The sequence below is a fragment of the Anabrus simplex genome, chromosome 2 (assembly GCF_040414725.1).
Source record: "Anabrus simplex isolate iqAnaSimp1 chromosome 2, ASM4041472v1, whole genome shotgun sequence".
Lineage (NCBI taxonomy): Eukaryota > Metazoa > Arthropoda > Insecta > Orthoptera > Tettigoniidae > Anabrus > Anabrus simplex.
In genome coordinates this window covers 873,257,950-873,281,155 of record NC_090266.1, presented here as the reverse complement: position 1 = coordinate 873,281,155, position 23,206 = coordinate 873,257,950, and the positions used below count along the sequence as shown (strand labels likewise).

The 23,206-nt window shown below is 38.6% G+C and overlaps 1 protein-coding gene across 1 annotated transcript in view; it reads left to right on the top strand.

Annotated features, from left to right (window-relative positions):
- ImpE1 (Ecdysone-inducible gene E1) overlaps positions 1-17,247 on the top strand; it is a 202,999-nt gene extending 185,752 nt beyond the window's left edge. Inside the window, exons 7-8 of the mRNA XM_067139507.2 lie at positions 1,133-1,381; positions 14,909-17,247. Of these exons, the coding sequence (XP_066995608.2) occupies positions 1,133-1,381; positions 14,909-14,928 (269 nt within the window). The 3' untranslated portion in view covers positions 14,929-17,247. The remainder of the gene's footprint in view (positions 1-1,132; positions 1,382-14,908) is intronic.
- Positions 17,248-23,206: the final 5,959 nt, after the last annotated feature.

The window sequence follows — 23,206 nt, the reverse complement described above, 5'->3', positions numbered from 1 at the left end:
TATAATTTTCCTTTAGGGGCATAAACGTATTGATCTTAGGATAAAAATGCTCCCAGACACATCCCGGATGAGATGCAGCGTTTACTGAGCACCACATTTTCCGGTATGGACTAAACAAATGTATTACTTTGCGACCTGTCTTAGTTCTATATCTGGCTTTGACAATTGGACACTGTCAGTAATACAAGTAGCTACAGTGACACACAGTTTGTGTGATGGAAAATGTGGAGGTATTATTCGTATGATCGATGAAGGAATTCATTTCAGTAGACTTGGCATACACATATGTGACAGCATATCCTTCCTCAATAAGGAAAGCAAAAGGAAATTTCTTCCTTTGTGAACAACGGATAAATAAGTACATTTTTCAGGAATAGTTCTAGATTTCAAATGCAATAAATATGAGACACATGTTTGTATGTGATGAATTTTCGGAGTCTTAGAATAAAGACGCACCCAGTTTTTTACCTGGTGAGATCTATAGTGCACTAGATTTTGTGATGAGGTCTAGAACAATTTTATTACTTTCGTCCATCTGTCTCAGTTCCATACTTGGCTTTATCAATTGTGCATCCACTTCCTGTGATAAATAAAGTGAGAGTGTCACTTGTCTATTTGCGCATGTATACATGTATGTAGACGTGGCATATTAATATGTAATAGCAACTCCTAACTCGATTAAGAAAGCAACGCAACATTAACTCACTCCTCAGTTATGATATTTACATCTTTAGTGTCCCTTACATTTTCTTTTGGAGATCCGACCACACTTCAGAGTGAGTAATGGTAAAGTATTCTACGTAAGGACTCGACAGAAGTAAGATGCCACTGGTAAAGTCTTCTGGGTGAGGACTCAAAGAATTAATATGCCAATGTTAAAGTATTCTGGGTGAATACCGAACAGAATTAAAAGAACACCGGTAGAGTCTTCTGGATGAGGATTCAACAGAATGAAAATACCTCTGGTAGTCTTCTGGCTGAGGACTCAAAACAGAATTAATATATCACTGGTAAAATTTTCAGCATGAGCACTCAGCAGAATTAAGATGGCTGTGGTACATTCTTCTGCGTGAGGACTCAACAGAATTAAAGTGCTACTGCTGAAGTATTCTAATCAGTTTTCTCCTTTCAGGTTGTCCAGACAACAGTTTCCGGTGCTCAGATGGAACTTGTCTACCGGAGTACGAGTATTGTAACGCCGTGGTGACATGTTCTGATGGCAGCGACGAACCACCAGCAGCCTGCAAGGCTCGAGGGAGGAGAAATTCTGCTTATTGCCCATTCCGCTGCGACAACGGTCGCTGTCGGTCAACTGCCATCCTGTGCTCAGGTCGAGATGGTTGTGGGGACCATTCCGACGAGGCGCATTGTTCTGTCTGCAGTAAGTACACATCATTAGCAATACCAGAAACCTAACACACCTATAGGCAAATAATCATCAAGTGGAATGAATGGATGAAAATAGTTATTCCTTTATCAAGGACACTTGTCCATGTACGTACATAAAAGTGTGTAGTAAACCCGAGAGAATGCAAGGTGCAGAACTCAGAATTGTCTGGTTCGATCCAAGGGTATGGTGACCTCAATTCAAGTTGTTACGGCTGTTTTGTCCTTCCTCATATTAAAGAAATCTTGGAGTAATACACTTTGAATTTTCGGAGAAATGTCTCCTAACCTAGACCAAGAGATGCACAGGTTACGCACATGGAGACACAACTGTAAAACGCGATGTGAAACAGATTCATCATTTCATACACTAGAATAACACATAATTTTCCCAAACAGTAGCTGTTCAATAGCACATCTAAACTCTCTCTCGGTGGGAAATACCAGTAAACATGACGACCATCAAATTGGTCCCTTTGTCATCAAAATATGATCCACTAACGATGGTATTTTAAACTATTCCACACAGGCTAGTGCATTCAGAGCCTCAAGAGGCTGAAAAGCACGCACGTCTCTAAGACTCCAAATTTATAAGGGTTCGTAAACTACGATTGGTGGATGGCTACGTCCATGGTGTCTTCCCCTTTAAAAGAAGCAACATATCCATAATCATAAAAACAATTTTATGAGTAGTCATTATATACACACACCATTTTAAAATGAATAATAAACTGTATACTGAATCAGCTGGGCCTATTTTTTCTTGAACATCCTCTAGTTGTATACTAGGCGAGATCTTACAGTAATTTTACGAACATGTAGCCTGATAAAGGCTTCTTCGCTCAATGTATAAACAGTGAGCGGAGCCTTTTTTATAAACACTTCTATGTAAAATTTACATGAAATATTACTGTACTGTACAAACTATACCCACCCCTATTGCTGTCGCTGGAAGAATAAGAACCTGCTTGACCCAAGTAGCCATTTAGTTTTGAGAAGAATGCCGGAGTGGTATCACAGAAGAGGTGATTGGCTGCCGCCAATTACAGACATGCCTATTCACCACATTCTCGTCATATAGACATTGATAGAAAAGTTGGTTTGTTAATTAAGTTATGCACTGTGGTACTTAAATAGTATAAAGTAGGTGTGATATATTACGTCATGTAATTGCTACTGCTTTAGAGTTTTCAATAAAGGCTTAAAGCTGAGTCATAAGTAATTTTTCGAATTGAAAACTTCCCGTCTCCTAGTGATAAAGAGTTAGAATTCGAAACCTTGCACGCGTTCGATAGCTGTGTGGAATTATATACGGTTGATATATCTATCTTCTCAGAGCAGGGAGGGTCCTACCCCTCCAATACTTGTGACCTTTTAATTTCCATTTTGTACCCGGACAGGCCTCCTTAGGACAATTTGACATTCCTGAAATCTCAGATATCCTTACGATGAAGTTATAATAAATATAAATATAAGTTATAATAAATAACAAATATCGCACCATAAACACCGACTACGGACAAACGTACAATATTGTCCATACCATTATCAGAATAATGCTAGACACATTAAACTAAGTAATAGTTACACACGCCGCTCATTAGGAATGCTTACAACTACCAAGGCTTACAAGGAGCATGTTTCAACTCGCTGTAGTAAATCTGTCTATACCTTGTAGTGTATTATTGCTGGTGACTCAACGTCAAACTTACACAGCGAAGATTTTCGGCGACGCAAGGATGTGAAACGACTAGGATAGTTTCTATACATTCGAGTCATAGTTCTTGTACAGGCAACCACTAAGCGTAAGGTAATAAGTACGTGCATATATTACTCTACGGAGAAGCTGGACGTATTGCTTGAAAACCACAAAGTTTATACCAAGAACGAGTTCCTAGATGAATACCACCGGATTCGGATACGTTTCGAAGGGTTTAAAGATGTCTTTTGGAAGGGACTGTTCTGGATGAGACAGCGTCGTATGATGATAGCGAAGAAGTTATGCATAACGAAATTGAGAACAATCCGCACAAAACCTCCTTAACGATTGCACATGATCTGAATGTTAACCAGACAACAATGTTGCGTAACAAATGTTGTACGTCAAATATGATAGGCTATCGCACCACATCTGGCGAATGATTGCGGGTCATATAAAATAAATAAAATAAATAAATATAATAAAGTAAAAGCATACCAAGGTCCGCCTCTGTGGTGTAGTGTTTTGTGTGATTAGCTGCCACCCCTAGACGCCCGGGTTCGATTCCAGGCTCTGCCACGAAATTTGAAAAGTGGTACGAGGGCTGGAACGGGGTCCACTCCGCCTCGGGAGGTCAACTGACTAGACGGGGTTCGATTCCCTCCTCAGCCATCCTGGAAGTGGTTTTCCGTGGTTTCCCACTTCTCCTCCAGGCAAAGGCCGGGATGGTACCTAACTTAAGGCCACGGCCGCTTCCTTCCCTCTTCCTTGTCTATCCCTTCCAATCTTCCCTTCCCCCCACAAGGCCCCGGTTCAGCATAGCAAGTGAGGCCGCCTGACAGAGGTACTGGTCCTACTCCGCAGTTTTATCCCCAGACCCAGAGCCTGAAGCTCCAGGACACTGCCCTTGAGGCGGTAGAGTTGGGATCCCTCGCTGAGTCCGAGGAAAAAACCGACCCTGGAGGGTAAACAGATTACGAACGAAAAGCATATCAATATTCTGCAAACACAGATGAACACTTGCTCAACATCGGCAGTTAACAGGCCATAGAGATTCGGTTGCAATTGTCCTGATACCGTAAAGTTACCAAAGTAAAAGCAGTTTCTAATCAACACGGATCGTTCGTTTTACGGTTTTATGTATTCATTCAGTATTACCTCCTTATTGCTCAGCAACGAATACCTATATTTCAAGCAAAGTACCTACACACGGACTTATTATCGGACAACAAGAGAATTGTTTTACGTTAGATTATGACCTGCTGGTTGCATAAATCCGAAGAAATAGGGCTGGCTGATTCACCCGGTGTCAATAGCCCTTCGTACATATGATATCATAATTTATTGCTATCACTCTTCCAAAGTACACAAGTAATACTTCTTAATGTCAGTGTCTGTAGAGTATTTGTTAGCATACACATTTCAGGTGGATGAATTATTTTGTTAATGAATTAAATATTATAAATTTCATTATTCGGACTGGTATATTCAATCGATTGATCATAATCTTATCTGTCATTCATTTCGACTCGTATAAGGAAACGAAGTCATTCAATTATTACGCTCGTTTTCTTATGTCGTTCTCGTGTATGCGTGTAACGCTGTAGAGTTACCGACATGAACGAGTGTTTTAAGGTTTTAATTTTCGGAAAAATACATCACTTCTCCAATTATTATCAAAGAATATTCGTAGATTTGTGAATGTAGTTCATCTGTAAATGTGTTTTTAACATTGTATCATTCTAGTCTCAAAACCTACAAAACAAGTGAGAGTTTTGAAATCATATCCTAGGGAATCGAATTGAAAATGCAATCTCATTTTATAGCAAGAAAAGATAGAGGATATTTTAAATTTCTACGTAGAACACAGATGATCATTTAACAGTATTTCTTACTTCTCACGTGTGCATGCATTACGTGTCTATTTAATAACATTTACTCAAGGATTTGGTAAGTATTCACTCTAGCATAAAGAAGAGACAGTGCACTCCACACGTTGATTTATCATACACTTTATGTTGTATTATGACCTGAGGGTTGTGCACCGAGCTCGATAGCTGCAGTCGCTTAAGTGCGGCCAGTATCCAGTATTCGGGAGATAGTGGGTTCGAACCCCACTGTCGGTAGCCCTGAAGATAGTTGTCCGTGGTTTCGCATTTTCACACCAGGAAAATACTGAGGCTGTACGTTAATTAAGGCCACGGCCGCTTCCTTCCCACTTCTATCCCTTTCCTGTCCCATCGTCGCCATAAGACCTATCTGTGTCAGTGCGACGTAAAGGAACTTGTAGAAAAAAATTGATTTGCGCATTATTTATTATTGAATAGTTACAGTATCTTTTATAACAATGTTACTGGTTGTACACCCCTTTAACTACTTTTTCACTTTTGAAAGACGAAAATACTTATAATATGATGAACAAATAATAAAAACATTAATTTCGTGTTTGAGAACTTCCCTGAACAAAAGCTGTTTGTTGAACACTATTAGTGTCACCTGGCAAAGCATTTAGGATTTTAAAACAAAGTATAATGCATATTTTAATGTCATTGCCTCAACAAGGACAGGGATCTTTTAGAACTGCCACGAATTGCATTTGAACAACCCCTCGTTAATAGTAAACTGATGCATATATGTGTTTATGATCACACTTACCATACCACAGAATGGTATTTTGTTCATTAGTAGGAAATATCAGTAGATTGTGTACATTAGAGGAGCTCACTTACTTCCAAAGTGATTGCCACATTTGTAATAAATCAATGAGGAACTTCATAAAATGACGCTTTGGACGTTCAAGTAAGCTGCGTTTAAAGAGACGGAGTACCCACTGAGCTTTGAAGAAAGTGGTTCATAAAACTCGCCAGATGAGATATAGAGTGACACAATCATCTGTGAGTTCCGTAGTCCCACTAATTGTACAGTCAGTACCATGTGTGATGGTATGTATATCACAACACCGCATTGTATTTATTACAAAGTATTGTTATTATTATTATTATTATTATTATTATTATTATTATTATTATTGTGATTATTATTAGGGCCTACTACTTTATTATTATTATTATTATTATTATTATTAGTTCATTGGTGTGTTTGTGTGTGTGTGTGTGTGTGTGTGTGTGTGTGTGTGTATGTGTGTGTGTGTGTGTGTTGGGTATTCAGACCAAAGGCTGGTTGGATCCTCAACAGGTCCACCATTGGCTGTCATAGATTGCCTAGGTGTCATTGAAGAGGCGTACTAGGGAAATGAGGAGTGAGGTAGTTTCCCGTTGCTTTCCTCACTGGGCTAGAAGTTGCTATTGCATATCAGTCTGCCAAGCTCACTTAAATGCGTGCACCAACCAACCGTATGAACGACATTTTCACACCATTCATAACAGGGACTGACTACATAAGGAATGGCATTACTAGCATCACACATACTTCAGCCACTTTCATATTGTCAAAGCCAAGGATAAGACTGAGACAGGTCAATGAATGTAACAAATTTATTCTAGTCCATACCAGAAGACATAGTGCACTGTAAACACTACATCTTGCCAGCAAAGGCAAGTTCATTGGTGTATTGATGTCAAAATATTTGAAGCTGGGAGGTCTCCATGTTAGATATTAGAAATTTATTTTGCACAGCCAGTTGGGAAACACAGAACTACTTCAGGATTGGAAAAACATCCAGGGACCATTTTGGTGAATCATACGGAGAGGCCAAGTCATGGGACATGGACATCCCGAAGTCATAGGTTCTGTGTAGAAGAAATGGAAATTGCGGAAACAAAACTACCTCAAGTTAGCAAAAGGGATCCTAAGTTAAAGCGGCCGAAAGATGAAAATGGCAAAAAGAAAGGTACTAAAATTATCAAACATGTTCCGAATAAATCACTTCCGCACTCGTCTCCACCTCCAAACTCAGCATTATGTTTGGCGCTGTGTTATTTTCCTTAATCATTCTACTTCTTCATTCCGTAACATAACTTAATGTAAATTGCCCGGAAAGTCGTAGCAAAGTACTATTACAAGAATTTATTGGACATTATGACATCGATGTACTTTTCCTACAAGAAGTTAACGTCTTTGCATTGCCTTGCCTTGGTAACAATTACCAATATATTGCCAATCCTGAGGAAGACTCGAGAGGTACTGCAATTATATACAGATCTGGATTAAGCATTAAAATTTGAGAAACACACCCGAGTGGGAGGATCACGTCAATATTAACAGAAGATAACACACTGTACGTAAACATCTACTTGCACTATGGAACACATCGTCGCCATGAACGAGAGGAGTTTCCGACCTCTCAACTACCGTTCTAATTACGACATAACTACCAAGATTTAATTTTCAGTAGGAATTTTAATTGTGATTTACACGCGAAAGACCAGAGAGGAGAATTCAACCCTTCTCCAGCTTTTGAAAGGATATATCAGGACTTACAGTTTCGCGATGCATGGGAAAGTAAACACGGAAATTTCGTACAATTTACATTTTTACGACGATCATATGCCTCTAGATATGGCAGATTTTACATAAACAGAGACCTAGCATCGAATCTACATGATATCAGTGTTAAAATAATACCCTTTAGTGATCACCACGCTGACCCACTGAAGATTAGTACCACTAGAAGAATACCTGCTATCGGGAAGGGATATTGGAAAGTCAATAATGCGTTTTTGCTAGATGACGAACAAGTGAAAGAGAACTTTCATCAGATGTGGTCAGATATGCTCAGTCGTCTCACAAAACAGTGACTCTTAACTGTTCACAAATGGTTGCATAAGGTTAAACCAGTGATTCAAATCTTCTTTAAGAAACACGGAGAAGAAGAAGAAGAAGCAAGTAAGAGAAGGAAAACTCTACACTCCCTCTACACTATAAAGCAGGTTACAATGTGAACAGTCGAATAGCCGCACTTAAACAAAAAATAACAGCCACTCAGAAAAACATCCTAAAAGGATCCTTAGTTCGTTCGTGTTCTAAATCACAATTAGCAGAAGAAAAACCCAGCTCTATCATGTAGCCAATGGACAAAGGAATGCGAAAAGCAAAATAATGTCTATTATTCATACAGATGACAGCAGATGACTCTTTTCTACCAAAGGCTGTCTAAATGAAAGAAATACTTTTGAGAAACGTTCCAGGACTTTGAAAATTCCCCGCTAGATCAAACGACCATTCTGTCCTTTGTCGATCTACAACTAAATGATAATGAAAGGCAGCACCTCTTACGTCAAATTGAAGAAAGTGGACTATTCGAGGTCCTGCGAATAGCCAGTAAGAGATCAGCTCCTGGCCCTGATGGCCTGGGTTTCCTTTTCTACAACAAGTACTGGCATATCATGAAAGGAACCCTTTTAACACTGATGCAAATGTTGTTCACTAATATAGAAGAGTGCACAGGGTTTAATGAAGGAATTATAATGCTTATACCCGAAGTCCCAACACCGCGAACTGTATCGGATTTCCGCCCGATAACACTCCTCAACACCGATTACAAACTCTTCATGTAAATACTGGCAAAAAGAGTTCGACCTTATCTTAATAACATCATCAAAGTAGGGCACCGAGCTCGATAGCTGCAGTCGCTTAATTGCGGCCAGTGTCCAGTATTCGGGAGATAGTAGGTTTGAACCCCACTGTCGGCAGCCCTGAAAATGGTTTGCCGTGGTTTCCCATTTTCACACCAGGCAAATGCTGGGGCTGTACCTTAATTAAGGCCACGGCCGTTTCCTTCCCCCTCCTAGCCCTTCCCTGTTCTGTCGTCGCCATAAGACCTATCTGTGTCGGTGCGACGTAAAGCAACTAGCAAAGTAGGGCAAACATGTGCTATTCCCGAAAGGAAAATAACTCACATCCTGCAAGCAGTAAGAAATGCAGTGTTATACTTTAAAGCAGAACCAACTGAAATGGGCGCGATTCTCAACCTGGATTTCCGAAAAGCTTGCGACAGAGTGCATCACGGGCACTTGTTAGCAGTGCTGCAGGGCTTGGGTCTCCCAACCGCTATATGCAATCTTATTCGAACCCTTTATAGTTGGGCGCATTCTCGCGTACTTCTTAATGGACACTTCTCCAGACCAATTCCAATTTAAACATCGGTACGACGAGGATGTCGCCCATCAATGACTCTTTTGCTTTAGATATTGAGCCCTTTCTTCGGTCAGTCCACTTTGTGATGTACACCATACCCCATCCCCATAGACTGTTCACGGTTGCAGCCTATGCTGATGACGTCAACATATTACTACAGGCACCAACCATTGCCCCACAATTGAAGTGCATAATAACAACTTACGAGACAGCCTCTAAAGCCCAAGTCAGTTATCAAACATCAGAGATAATACCACTTAGCAGCTGGTCCATAGATACGAAAATAGCGTCAGTACCTATTAAAGATAGAATTAAGGTTTTGGGATTAGTATTCACCTCTAATATGGTCCAAAATATTGACTTAAACTGGACAATCATAGTTTCAAGTGTACGCGCCACATTGTCAATTAGCTTGTGTCTAAACCTGAATATCATTCAAAAGGTGTGGTATATAAACCTGATTGCCTTATCTAAATTGTGGTATGCGGCGCAAATTCTACCCATGCCGGTAAAAATAACCCAGGGAGTTAAACTATGTATTACTTATTATTTCTGGCGAGGACATGTTTCGTGTAGGATGATCACTAGTGAGATATTCAGTAGATAATGGAGGGCTGGGTCTCATCGCAGTCGGTGAAAAATGCCAAGCGCTCTCAAAGCGAGAGTTAATGACTGCTAAGACAGGATTAGGAAGTGATCATGATACGTATTTCTGGAATACACGTCAGCAAAACCCACATTATTCAGTGCCGACACGAGATTTTAGAAGAGCGCTGCAAGCGATAGAGACGATAAGAGTATCAGAAAACAACGTACCTTCTACAAGACAAATATACGGTCATCTGTTAAGAGAAGAACGAAACACGACCCCAGATCATGGATAAGTATCCAAATAGGAAATGGAATGATATATGGAGAAATTTCAAAAATCCTTATATCCCGACTGACTGGAGAGTAGCCGCATATAACGCTTTAACGAAATTATTCCAACAGAAGATAAAAATTTCCGTCATAAAATCACACAGTCCCCACTCCGTAAACAATGTCTGGAGGTGGACGCACAGATGCATAAAATTACTAACTGTGGAAGTGTCAAAGTTGTCTGGAAATGGATTTGTTCTGTGCTAAGACGGAGGACAGGATGATCTCATCCTAAGGAAGCTTAGAGAACAGCTTTAGAGCTCGGTTTCAGTACACAGCACTTTGCTTGTCATGGGGTATCTCTATTATGTCCAGGAAAAGGAACAGTGCTCCCTGAACTCATTCATAACCCTTCTAATAGATGCCAAACAAAAATTATTGAAACGTGTGCCACCGACTGAGAAAAATCACGTCAAGTAACTCATGAATGTTGCATTATAACATTCGATTGATCATGCAGTGAACAGTGCAGTGTTTTCTATGGTGTGTTTTGTGCCAACGCTCTTCTTTCTTCATTAGTTGAAATGAATATATTCTAGACAAACGTTGTAAGAGAAAAATAATGTAAAGTGTATTGTTCAAATATCAAAAGGAGATGTGACAAGTGAACATTATACTGTAACAAGAGATTGAGGGATGGCTATGATTTGTTTCTTGTGTTACTTTTGTCTGTTCGTTTCATACCTTGTAAATTGTGATAAATAAAATACATACACTGAATAAAAAGAGTGTACTTATCTAGTGCATATACTTGGTCCTCTTGTATCTCATGGCAACTTTCGGTAATCTATGCCCTGTTTTCAACACATAGACGAACAGCGTGCTTTTGTGCGAGCAAAAGTGTCTATAAAATCAAGTGGTACTGTCAGTGCTTGAAGTGGCAAAGTATAAAAGTTGTGTACCGTGTGTTGATGGTGAGAGCCGGCAGTTTTCGTTGACACGCAAAAACAGTGAAGGACAATATAACATATAAATGAATTGTAACTATTGGTTATTGGGCTCAGTACGAAAGGTAGTGCAGTGCTCGCTGGAATTTTCCAGTTTTTGTTCTACGGTTATTGAATGTATATAGGGAGTCTTCCAGCAGTTGTAAATATTTATTGAATGTGTTGTTATTTTATATTTACTGTGTCTTGTTGATGTGCTAATGTACAGATCCTGATTAGGTCAGAATATAGATAGTTACTTTAAGTTAATGGAGGAGTTATTGGAGAAGCTAGGTGCAGTTCCTACCTGTTTAATAACTTTGAGAGTGTTAGATAAGGCCCGAAGCAGATGTACTAGTACGCAGATTTATCTATACGCCCAGGGAGAGAATTATTATGCTCTGTCAAAATTAAAGAGATCCATTAAGTGAACTCTGGGGCCCAAATTAATGACATTTCAGTTAATTATTTCCTTTATTTTATTTTATTCATTCCATGGTTGTCATATTTATTTATTTTACAAATGGCACCCAATAGTGGGTTAGTAATGGTTATTGGAATATTACACATGATTGTATATCGAGAGTTGAGAGGAATGGTGTTCTGTGGACAAGTAGCTGTTCTAGATGAAGTATTTCTCCACTGAATGCTAATTGCCGCATAGAGTGGTGTAAATAGTGAGACACTGTGCTGTGGAAGACGGGAAACGTGTTCTTTGGAATGGTGAAACGGGTCAGATATGAGAGTGTAAATGCGATGAATATCTGTAGAAGGATGCTGGTAACCAATGTGCATAATACTGTAGCATGAATTAAGCTGAAAATGAAATTTTTTGCAGATAGTAACGTTCAGAAAACGACTGGGCAGCCCAGAGCTATAAGCTGAATCCCATAAAACATCCCTCTAGATTAAATGACGAACTGCTTAGGCTACAGTTCTTCAAGAAGAATGAACTCGGGTTGGACCTATTCTTTGCTTCTATGCCAGTTCCAATTTTGCTATTGAGACTTTCTGCCGCCTGAGACACGGAGGGTCCTCTCTATATGCATAGATGTTCAAAATATCCCCGACTCGAATAACTCTTCTCCATCAATTATATCATTTCGTCAGTTGCTAGCATCATTTATGTATGACATAGTCGAGGACAGAACGAAAGTAAGAACTAATATAGTGGAACTAGATTTTATTTTACTTCAAGCTTTGAACTCCAGCGCGCGTTCAAAGGCGAAAGTGCTGCAACTTATTTACCACCAGTGTCCAACATGCTACATAACCACAAGGCGAGGTTGTAATGCATGCCTGTTAAACGGGTGGCATACCACTGCAGAGAGCTAAAGAAGTTGGTAGTGATTCCCAGTAGATGGCTGCCGATGTGCGATTCAGAGGCTGCAATGGTTAGTACCAACAGCAAACTGCGACGTTCTAACTTCCCGGTTTACTCCAATTTACATTCGTTTGTCGTACGCCGTGGAACCCACTGGCTTTACCTTAGAGCTCTACCATTTCTGAAATCTCATATTCACTGATCCGAATTTAAATCGCAGTGTCCTCAGTAAACTGCAGTAGCATGCTGGACTCAACACCACGATAGTCCCAGCAAAATAGTATCCATATCATTTTTATTGAAAACCGTTCTTACAAATAATGGTTTTATGGAATATCGAGAAAGACGAGCCAGCTTTAACTGAAATAAACCGACTCAGCAGAAACGAATCACGCGTGATGGGAAGAACGTATCCCTAAAATACATTTGACGAAAGCCTTTACTCCACGCATTAGCATGAAATAACTAAAGCTGAATTCTTGCTCCAAAAGCGGAATCATCCAGTAAATAGAAAACGAAACCTCCCAAGCCATAGTCATAATGATCTTACTGCATCAACAAACTTAAATTTCTTTAACCAAATCAACTTAAATACCCACCAGCGTTCGTTTCGTTTTTCCCTCGGATTCAGTGAGGGATCCCACCTCTACAGCTTCAAGGGCAGTGACCTGGATCGTGAGACTTCGGGTCGGTGGGGAGACAATTGGCGAGGTGGACCTGAATCTCTCCAAGGTGGCCTCACCGCGGAAGACATAGACAAGGAAGAGAGAAGGAAGCAGTCGTGGCTTTAAGTTAGGTACCATCCCGTCATTTGCCTGGAGGAAAAGTAGGAAACCATGGAAAAACACTTCGAGGATGGATGAGGTGAGAATCGAACCCCCTGTACTTAATTGACATCCCGAAGCCGAGTAGGTCGCGTTCCAGTCCTCGTACTACTTTCCCAATTTTGTGGCAGAGCCGAGAATCTAATCCGAACCCCGGGAACGGCAGCTAATCACACTAACCACTACACCACGGAAGGCCTAATCGGAGGTTCTGTCGTACAAGGGCTTCACTCGTCTAGAAATAGCCGCAAGGAATTCAATTACCACAGAACGAAACTATCTACTTAGTTTTATAAAGTCATGAACTATTTCTGCAATATGATAGTCTTTTTGAGAAGCACCTACACTACTTACACTATTGGATAAGAAAGAATAGCGTCTTGTTTCTTTTTACTGTACAAGTGCCACATAATGGACACTGAAATAATAAAATGTAAATATTTTTGTGGATTCGCATTTATCTGGCTTGTCAGAAGACGATAAAAATGCCAACAAATTCATTTGATTACTGAGACATTCTTCGCTTGGTAAAAAATATGGCAAAGTAATTTCTAAGTGCCAATTAATTCATGCATACTTATCACCTTCATGAGTAGATACTGAAAACCGCATATTCTCTGCTATGTTATATCACTCATTCCACATGTTTTCCAGTACACTGCTTAGAGTTGTCCGTCTAATATGAGACTCCATCTGAAATTCGCACCTTAAATATCTGAAGTTATTGTGTACTGAATGTGAAGCCTAATTGATTTCACTTCCCTAAATGTCTTAATGTTATACTGTGGTGAACATTGTGCATATCTAAACGTTTACCTTAAATATCTGAATGCTACATTGTAGCGAACGCCAGTCCTGAGAGAAATTTCTTGCCTATATGTCCGTATGAACCAATCTAACCTTTCTGCTTTAAATGTCTGTATGTTGAAAAGTAGTTAACATTGAGCAAATCTGAAATGTATTAATGTTATATTGTAGTGAACACTGTGTCTACCCAAACTTTCCAATGAAATGAAATGGCGTATGGCTTTTGGTGACGGGAGTGTCGGAGGATAAGTTCTGCTCGCCAGGTGCAGGTCTTTTGATTTGACTACCGTAGGCGACCTGCGCGTCGTGATGAGAATGAAATGATGATGAAGACAATACATACACCCAACCCCTATGTCAGCGAAATTAACCAATGATGGTTAAAATTCCCGACCCTGCCGGGAATCGAACCCGGGACCCCTGCGACCAAAGGCCAGCACGCTAACCATTTAGCCATGGAGCCCGACTTCCAATTTAAATGTCTGAGTATTATAATGTTGTGAACATTTTGCCTATCCAAAAATTCTACCTTAAATGACTGAATGTTATATTGTAGCGAGCATTGCGCTTATCTGATCTTTCTACCTGAATGTCTGAATATCGTATTATCGTGAACATTGGGCAAATATAAACTTCCTGCCTTCAATATCTGACTTTTATATTGTAGTGGTCATTGTGCCCATTACACTCCATTCCTTAAATAATTTAATATAATGTTAATGAACGTCGAGCCTAACTGAATTTCCTTCCCTAAATATTTGAATGTTTCATGGCACCGTCCATCATTGTCGATGGAAATTTTACTCGCATATCTTGTTGTTATTATTACGATTATTATTATTATTATTATTATTATTATTATTATTATTATTATTATTATTATTATTATTTTACCAGTTGTTTCTGAACATTCCCTCTGTTACAGAGTGCCCAGCTGTACACTGAGGGATCAGTACTTCCCCTCGTTACTTCATTTATTTACATCCCCAACCCCATGGCCAGTGTGAGGGTGAAATTGATCGAAGTGCGTCATCCTTGCTGCTATTGTCACCAAGCACTTTGCATATGAAAAGGACTACGGAACGCGTTGTGAGTTACGTCATCGCCATGACGCAATACAAATGAAGGGACCTTAAAAGCAATAACCAGAGGCACACATCAATTACAAGGGACTGTACAATTGTGATCTTTAATATGTACCAATAAGACGTGCAAGTTTATCATTTGCATGGCATATTTTTGTATGTGTGTTTCCTTAAAAATGCCTGTATTTCATAAGTGCAATTATGTTGATTTACCATTAAGATATACGTAAGAAATGCAGAACAATTTATTTTTCATTAATCTTCCATTACTTACACCTTCGAACACATTCCACTAGTACAGAGCAAATTACTGAAGTCACTGCTGTCAATGAAACGTTTGTCTGTAATAACAGATTATCATTTATATTAATGCTGCCATTACCTACAGTACGTCCCTTAGTCTAATACATTAATTATATACCAGTCAGTTATTGTAAAACTGTTCATCTTATGTACTTCTTAAAAATAATGAAGTTGAATATTTGGAAGTCCTTGATGTATACATTTATTCAGTTCTTAGGGAGTGTTGTAAGTTTGGTGTGATGATGGAGACAGGGCAAGAAACTGAGAGATATTGGACGAGAATTTGATTCTCCAAATCTTCCGAATCCATATAAAAGTCAGGGAACGAAAGTTTCTAATTTTCTTGCCATTACAAACTCTCTCCAGAGGGCTATTTATATAAAATATGAATTTAAGAAATTTGTACAGGATTTCCTATATTTGATGTTCTTCAACTTTAGGAATTGCCCAGAAGGTATAATAATCGAGTTCATTGATAAACTGCAGTATAATATATGAAAAACACGGACGAAAAACCGGGTGAAGCACCTCCGCAGAAATATCACTTACCAGCTTGGCTTATTGAACTGGTGCACGCAATTCTATGTCAACAAATTTCAATAAGCACAAATTCGCCATATTTATAATTTAGTTAATCGTTGGTGTGGAAAGGACTTAGGCAATTCTTATCAGTCATAACTACAAAACAGTATGGCACGTACCTTGCATATGCTTTATTTCTGTCTAGGAAAATATATTTGAGATTTATTTTACGATACACTTATCGACATTTTCTCTCAACTAATTATTCAGACTTCAGAACTGCGGGTCCACAGAAATTATCAATATATGCTTTATATTTTATATGATGAGTTTGGCTATAAATTACAATATGGTATATATTTTCCTCATTCCATTAGTTACTAACCACATTCCGCATTAATTCTGCTCTGTTCTTCACGAGTACACTGTGTTATAGTAATAAATTCCTTCAATTTATTATTAGAACAAATGTGACGTTACGGAATACACTCTAGAGATCTTGAGCATGTTTAATAATTATGTTCGTTTATTTTTCTTCCATTAACAAAAATGTATTTACTACCTGCAGTTAGTAAATGTTCCTCAGAACGGAAGGTATTCTATAACTATGGAGATGTATCAAAAAATCAGTCCACATTTACAAATAATGTATCCTACTTAGTTTGATGTTAAACTAACACTAAAATTCTTGCCACAGTGGGCAGCTCTTCAATGTGTTATACAGTCAGTTATGATTAGTGTTCAAGGAAATTACTTCTATTTCTTTTGTATTTATGCTAGAAAAATAAGTCACCATTTATTTTTATTAATGTGTGGTAAATTTTAGATTAGATTATGATACTAGTAATTTAAGTGATCATGAAATTATGAAAGACGTCGGATTATTGCATCTTATGTCATACAGGCATTTACTGTTATAGCTATGATCTAAACCGAACGGAAGACTGTCGTGTGCTAGTTAAGATGTGAATAAAATATATACAAAATTTTGATACTAGGTATATTTCGAGTTGTTTTATAGAAGGCATCTTATTAAATGTTTTGCTATCCACATTTACAAGTGAGCATATATTTATTCATAATGTGTGTCTCGAATGTTTATTATTTACTAGTATGTAACAACCAAAGAGGGAACATTTTTATATATTTATATCATTGTACTTAATTGATATAGAATTGTATTTTCTCTGTAAGAGTATTAAATACTGCCAAGAATTTTACACTCGTCTGTCGATGCAAGGAACATATAAACTCATGTGAAGAGCTTTATATGAACTTGTGAGAAGTATTTCATCTATGGAATATCGCTTGAATAAATTTGTACTCTTCGCTTTTCATTGTGTTAATAAATAATGTGAACAGAGGCTTCTTGTATAATATGTAAAGGTACGATTCCATATAGTAGTCGTAAATTATAGATTATTTAGTTTGTTTTCCGGGTTGAACCGTGTTGTTGTTGTTTGTACATCACGTACAGTTTGCCGATTGATTACCTCGGATCGAGTAGGGGTATTTCAGATGCCTTGACGTCGGACTATTGCATCTTATGTCATGCAGGCAATTACTGTTATAGCTATGATCTAAACCGAACGGAAGACTGTCGTGTGCTAGTTAAGATGTGAACAAAATGTTGATACTAGATATATTTCAAGTTGTTTTATAGAAGGCATCTTATTAAATGTTTTGCTATCCACATTTAAAAGTGAGCAAACGTCGGCAAACTGTACGTGATATACAGACAACAACAACACGGTTCAACCCGGAAAACAAACTAAGTAAATTATAGACGCTTGAGCTGTGATGTAAGAGAGAGTAGGAACTCCCACCTCTGCTCTCTAATTCGTTGGTTTGATTCGTTCCCCTTAAATTACTGGTGACTCTCATTTGATAACGAATGTGCTGACACTGTCTAGTGAAGTAACTATCGGGCGACAGAGATTTTAGATTTAGAACACCACCATCACAAGGATCTCTGTTTATCTTTTACCGAATAGTCAACTGACATAATGATACATAATGCATGGAAGGTGTCAAAAATCAATTACAACGTTCGGTACTGAATATGCTCGGCTCACTATTCTATTCATAATTTGTACCTTTCGGAATATTATTCACAACTACAATTATTTCGGTAATATATATTTCTAGTTCCTGGTCGTATGTTGACTTTTAGTGTGTCTACAGACCATTGTTTATGTTTATGTACCCAATCCCTTCCCTTCTTCACCACCCTTTCGACTGACATCTTGACTGATACCGCATGTCAGAAAAATTCCGAAAGAACACTCTTGATTACGTCAAGCGGATTAGTGTAACTAATTCTATGATAACGGAATTGTTATGTTGATATATATTTTCAAATATCCAAGAACCGTGTTAAGAAAGGAGAAAATATTATTCCTTGAGTTACTTCACTACACAGCGTCAGCATCTGGGAATCTGAAATATTTCAATTTTTGATTTACGCAAATCGAATCGTATTATGAACACATTTTTCATGTTTTAGGAATATCTGTTGTACAAACAGAACAAATAATCTCTGTACACGAAGTTATTGTGAATAATTTTAACTACGTTGGTCAGGGTAACGTATACGAATATTTAGATGTGTTTTTACGGCAGCAATAACTGCATGATACAACAGTAATATTGTGCTTAGTTTACGGCAACCAACATAACTGCTTAAGTTTCCATGGCCGGCGTCACGACTATTACAGAAAAAAATTTCCAGAATTGTATCGGATCTAAGTGCCAGCCGCGCGTTCTAATGGAAGTACTTGAACTTACCCGGAGGTTCCGGGTTCGATTCGATTCCCGGACAGGTCGGGGATTTTTGCCTTAAAATGACGGCTTGTTCGAGGTCAACTTACCGTAAGTGATAACAATTGAAGAGCTATCTGAGGGGGAGTTAGTGGTCCTGATCTTGAAAACCAAGAATAACGGCTGAGAGATTCATCGCGCTGACCACCAGGGCTCTAGTGCCATGGAGTGCGTATGATTTGTTTGTTCTGTATCACTACTGACTTTCGGTGATAGTGTACTCTTGGAAACGGAGGTAAAGTTTCTGATGAAATGTTGGGGGCTAGGAAACCAACAGTACCGCTGCCTACAAATTAATCTGGAAATATTCCTCTGTATTAATCTTAACGGCAACATTTTAAACAATCTCCATCGCACTACTTTTAATACCACCGAGCACGTGGATTCATGGTTTGGGTCACGTAGCTATACGTAGCTTGTATTCGGGAGATAGCGGGTTCGAACCCCACTGTGAAGATTGGTTTCCGTGTTTTCCCATTTTCATACCACCAGTCAGCTGTACCTTAATTAAGGCCATGGCCTCTTCCTTCTCACTCCTAGTAGCTCCTTCCTATCCCATCGTCACCATAAGATCTATCTTTTACATAAAGTATGCTCACACTGCTCAAAAACTTTTTGTGGTTCAAATTATTTGCTGAATCGTCAGAGAGCCCTGGGTTCGATTCACTCCGGATCGATTACTTAAACGGCGTATTAGTAATTCGTCTAGCTCGGAGATTTGGTGTTTGTGTTCCCTTTAACACATATATTCTACTAATACACATCACACAACTCTACGAACCACCACATAAGCACATACTTCCCTCCACACAGCGTTGACATCGGCATTTGGCCGTAAAACTAGGACTAATCTTCTTCAAGCGCCTACCCCAAAAATATGGTACTAAGGTCAGTATTAATTAGTTAGTTAATTCATTCATTCATTCACTTATTTATTTATTTAGTGATAATCAAATACAGGTACAAAGTAAGGAAAACAGAATATGACTGTTATGGAGGAAGTTGTCTACTATGGTAATGTTTACACTCACGATCTCACAGTTGTCACAAACTGAATTAAATACTTGCAGGAAACAGAAAAACTAATAAGGAAGGTGTTTAGTGTCATAAGCAATCTTAAGTTATGTAGCTCTCGTACATTGTTGATTGAATTGACGGAAAAATATGTTACAAGACTTTGATTTTCCTATTAACTTTCTATATAGCTCTTCTCATGAGTTTGGAAGGAAACTCCTCTCGTAAGCATAAGTCTACTTTTCAAAATTAAGAGTTCCGCCAATTGAAGGTTGTATATAAAAGGCCCCTTCGTCTTGTTATAGGACTAAATGGATTGTACAAATTTAAAAAAGAATAAATATGTCTGAATAACTTTCCTTTAATCCTCTACTGTACTGAAGCTGAAAATATTCCGTATACATTTATTGCCTCGTACAGACATTTATGGTTCATGTATATGTGACCAACTGTACCAAACTAGATAGTTGTAGTACTGAAAATATTTCTGAATTCTGTAAGACGGAAATGTTCGATAATAATAAATTTAATTGTAACGATTATTATCATTAAAATCGGCGTACAGTAACGTTCAACAATGTTTCTGATGAGTAAGTAAGAAAGGCGTTATTCTGTACTGTAGCAATACAACACAGTATTGTAAAAGCGAACATGGACTGTCAATAATATTATTATCTAACAATTTGTAAATAAATAATACCGTAACTTTCCGCCGTCTCGCAGTACGCTAACAGTTAAATGAATTCTGCAACTTCAGAAATCTGTTTGGTTTCCGGCACATCTCTTTAACATTGTTCTGAAGAAACTTCATGAATTTATTCCACATTTTTCAAAATTGATGTAGAAATTTGAGTGTCAGTGAATTAAAACGATTTACATATATTAAAATCGGACGTTTTCAAGTGAATTTCACATTGTACTAACGGTGTTGTGACTTCAAAGGTTCTTGAAATATGTGCAGTATAACATCATTTATGTGGGAAAATAATTTCAAGTTTGAATATGCCTTTGTGGTCCTGATCACTGTGCGGGGAGGTGTGTTTGGGTTTACATATTAAAACGGTATTAACCGAGTCTAATTACGAAGAGTTTTCCTACTCCACTGCAGTACATTGTTAATGACTTCCGATACCAGTCTACAGTCGAGACACGGTTGTGTAATTCTGAAAACTTCCACGTCGATCGTGAGTAGCAGAACAGTGGAGGGCTCTAATAACAATTCGGGGGCAATTCATCAACAACAAGGAAACAAAATTGGTAATTAAGTTTCTAAACGTTGGAAGTACCCATTTTTTGCGTAATAAGTAAAATTAAGAAGTAAACTCTTGCCAATTATTCATAAAAGTTAAATGTTTTACTAAATTTGGTTTAGTTATACAAAGAAACAATGGAGCAATAGCCTTTAAGGCCCTCGTCCTGCAAAGACGACTACTGCCCATTCAAATGACATGCACGTAATAGAGCGTTACGTGGTCAGCCTGATGACATCCTCAGCCGTATTCCTTGGCTTTCACGTCCGGGTATGATGCCTCTCGTATCAAATAGTTCCCCTGTTAGACTCACGAGGATGAGCGAATCCCATTCCAGTCCTCAGTCTGGAACTAAAATCCATGGTTTGGTCGGTAATTGAACACCAGGCTCTCAGGTAAGAGGCAGACATATGGGACAATCAGGTGCATGCTGGCATTTTACTTACGCCTACGTTTCACATACTCTACCAGGTGCAATGTTAACTACAAATTACACTACAGGAAGTGAGATAAGAAATTCTGCCGTATTACCATTACTCTACCGGCTCAGTAACTCTGCAGTAATCAATATTAGATACATCTCAACAACTACCTACACAACGAGATCTTCAAAAGCAGAAAAATGTAGAAATTGGAAACATGGATTTTATGACTTCCGAATATAAAGTTTTCCTCCGGAATGACATGAATAACTTTTCAGTCACTTTCAAATGCCTAATGTACCATCCTATTTCCTGTCAATGCTTTGTGTACACTGTATTGTACTCTATTTTCAGAAATATCTTATATTTTTTCAAATATTTCTAATCTTCAACTCAGATGGAATGAATCTGTCCTCGCTATGTGCACTTTTAACTGTAAGTGATTTTTACATAGACTAGCTGAAATGTTTACTTGTTTTTTATGAGACAGGACAATCGTGACCATCCTTCACCTGAACAAGTTTGCGATTAGAACATGGCTCATATTCAGTTGCATAAAATAGCGACTTCTTTTTAACTTAACGGTGATACTTTTGGGCTAGAATTGACGGTCTCATGGCTTGTAACAAGGTCCATGGAATTATTTCTCTGAGATATATATGGAGCGACACTCTTACGATAGCAAATCGAAGTCCTAGATACAGGTCACTTACAACTTGAGGTTATTTAAGAACCTCGTGTTTGATTGACTCACTTTGCTCTCTTGCAAGACATAGCGGCAAGTTGATTCAAATTAAATCTGCTCGCAGATGGTAAGTAATCACCTTGGTAGCTCAAGGAGGAGTGCGTGGAATATTAATGTCGAGTGTTCAGAGCACATCTCACCTCTTAGAGCAGAAAACGATGTCTCATTCACTACAGAGCCGTGCAAGTGACACATTTCTCTCTGGTTAAGTAATTTATGTATGAGGGAAAGTATTAAATAATTGTGGAGGTGCTATTCAAATATTCATGTGTGTATGATTTTTCCAATCGTTACAAGGTGAAGTTCCTTGGAGTTCCAGATATCAGCAGTCTTGACCGAAGTGAACACCAGGACTATTCTGAATGTTGATGAGAAGTTCATCAGTTGAGAACTTTGTTGTGTGTTTGTAATAGAATGTTCAGTTTTCAGCTTGAAGTCTGGGTGGATCCCCATCAGCGGCTGTCACAAAGAGCTTGGCTGTCACTGAAAAGGCATCCAGGGAAATGAGGAGTGATGTATTTTCCCGTTGCTTTTCAGACTGAACCACATGCCTCTATCACATATCAGTCCGCACACACCACCGACTTATGAACGACACTTTCACATCAATCATCAAAGGGACTGACGTCATCAAAATGTACTAGCATCGTTCACACTTCACTCATTTACATATTGTCAGAATGTGAATGCGACAGGGGGGAAGTAGCAAACTTGTTGCAGCCCATACCGTAAGACATAGTGCACTGTTAACAGTACGTCTTATCAGGGCTTATTTGTAAATAAGAAACACCATTATCATAAACGATCGAGTAGGTTGTGCGGTTAGGGACGCGCAGCTGTGAACTTGCATTCGGGAGATAGTGGGTTCGAACCCCACTGACGGCGGCCCTGAAGATGGTTTTACGTGGTTTCCCACTTTCACGCCTGGCAAATGCTGAGGCTGTACCTTAATTAAGGCCATGGCAGCTTCCTTCCCACTTCCAGTCCTTTCCTATCCTATCGTCGCTATTAGACTTATCTGTGTCGGTACAACGTAAAATAAATTGTAAAAAATGTAGAAGG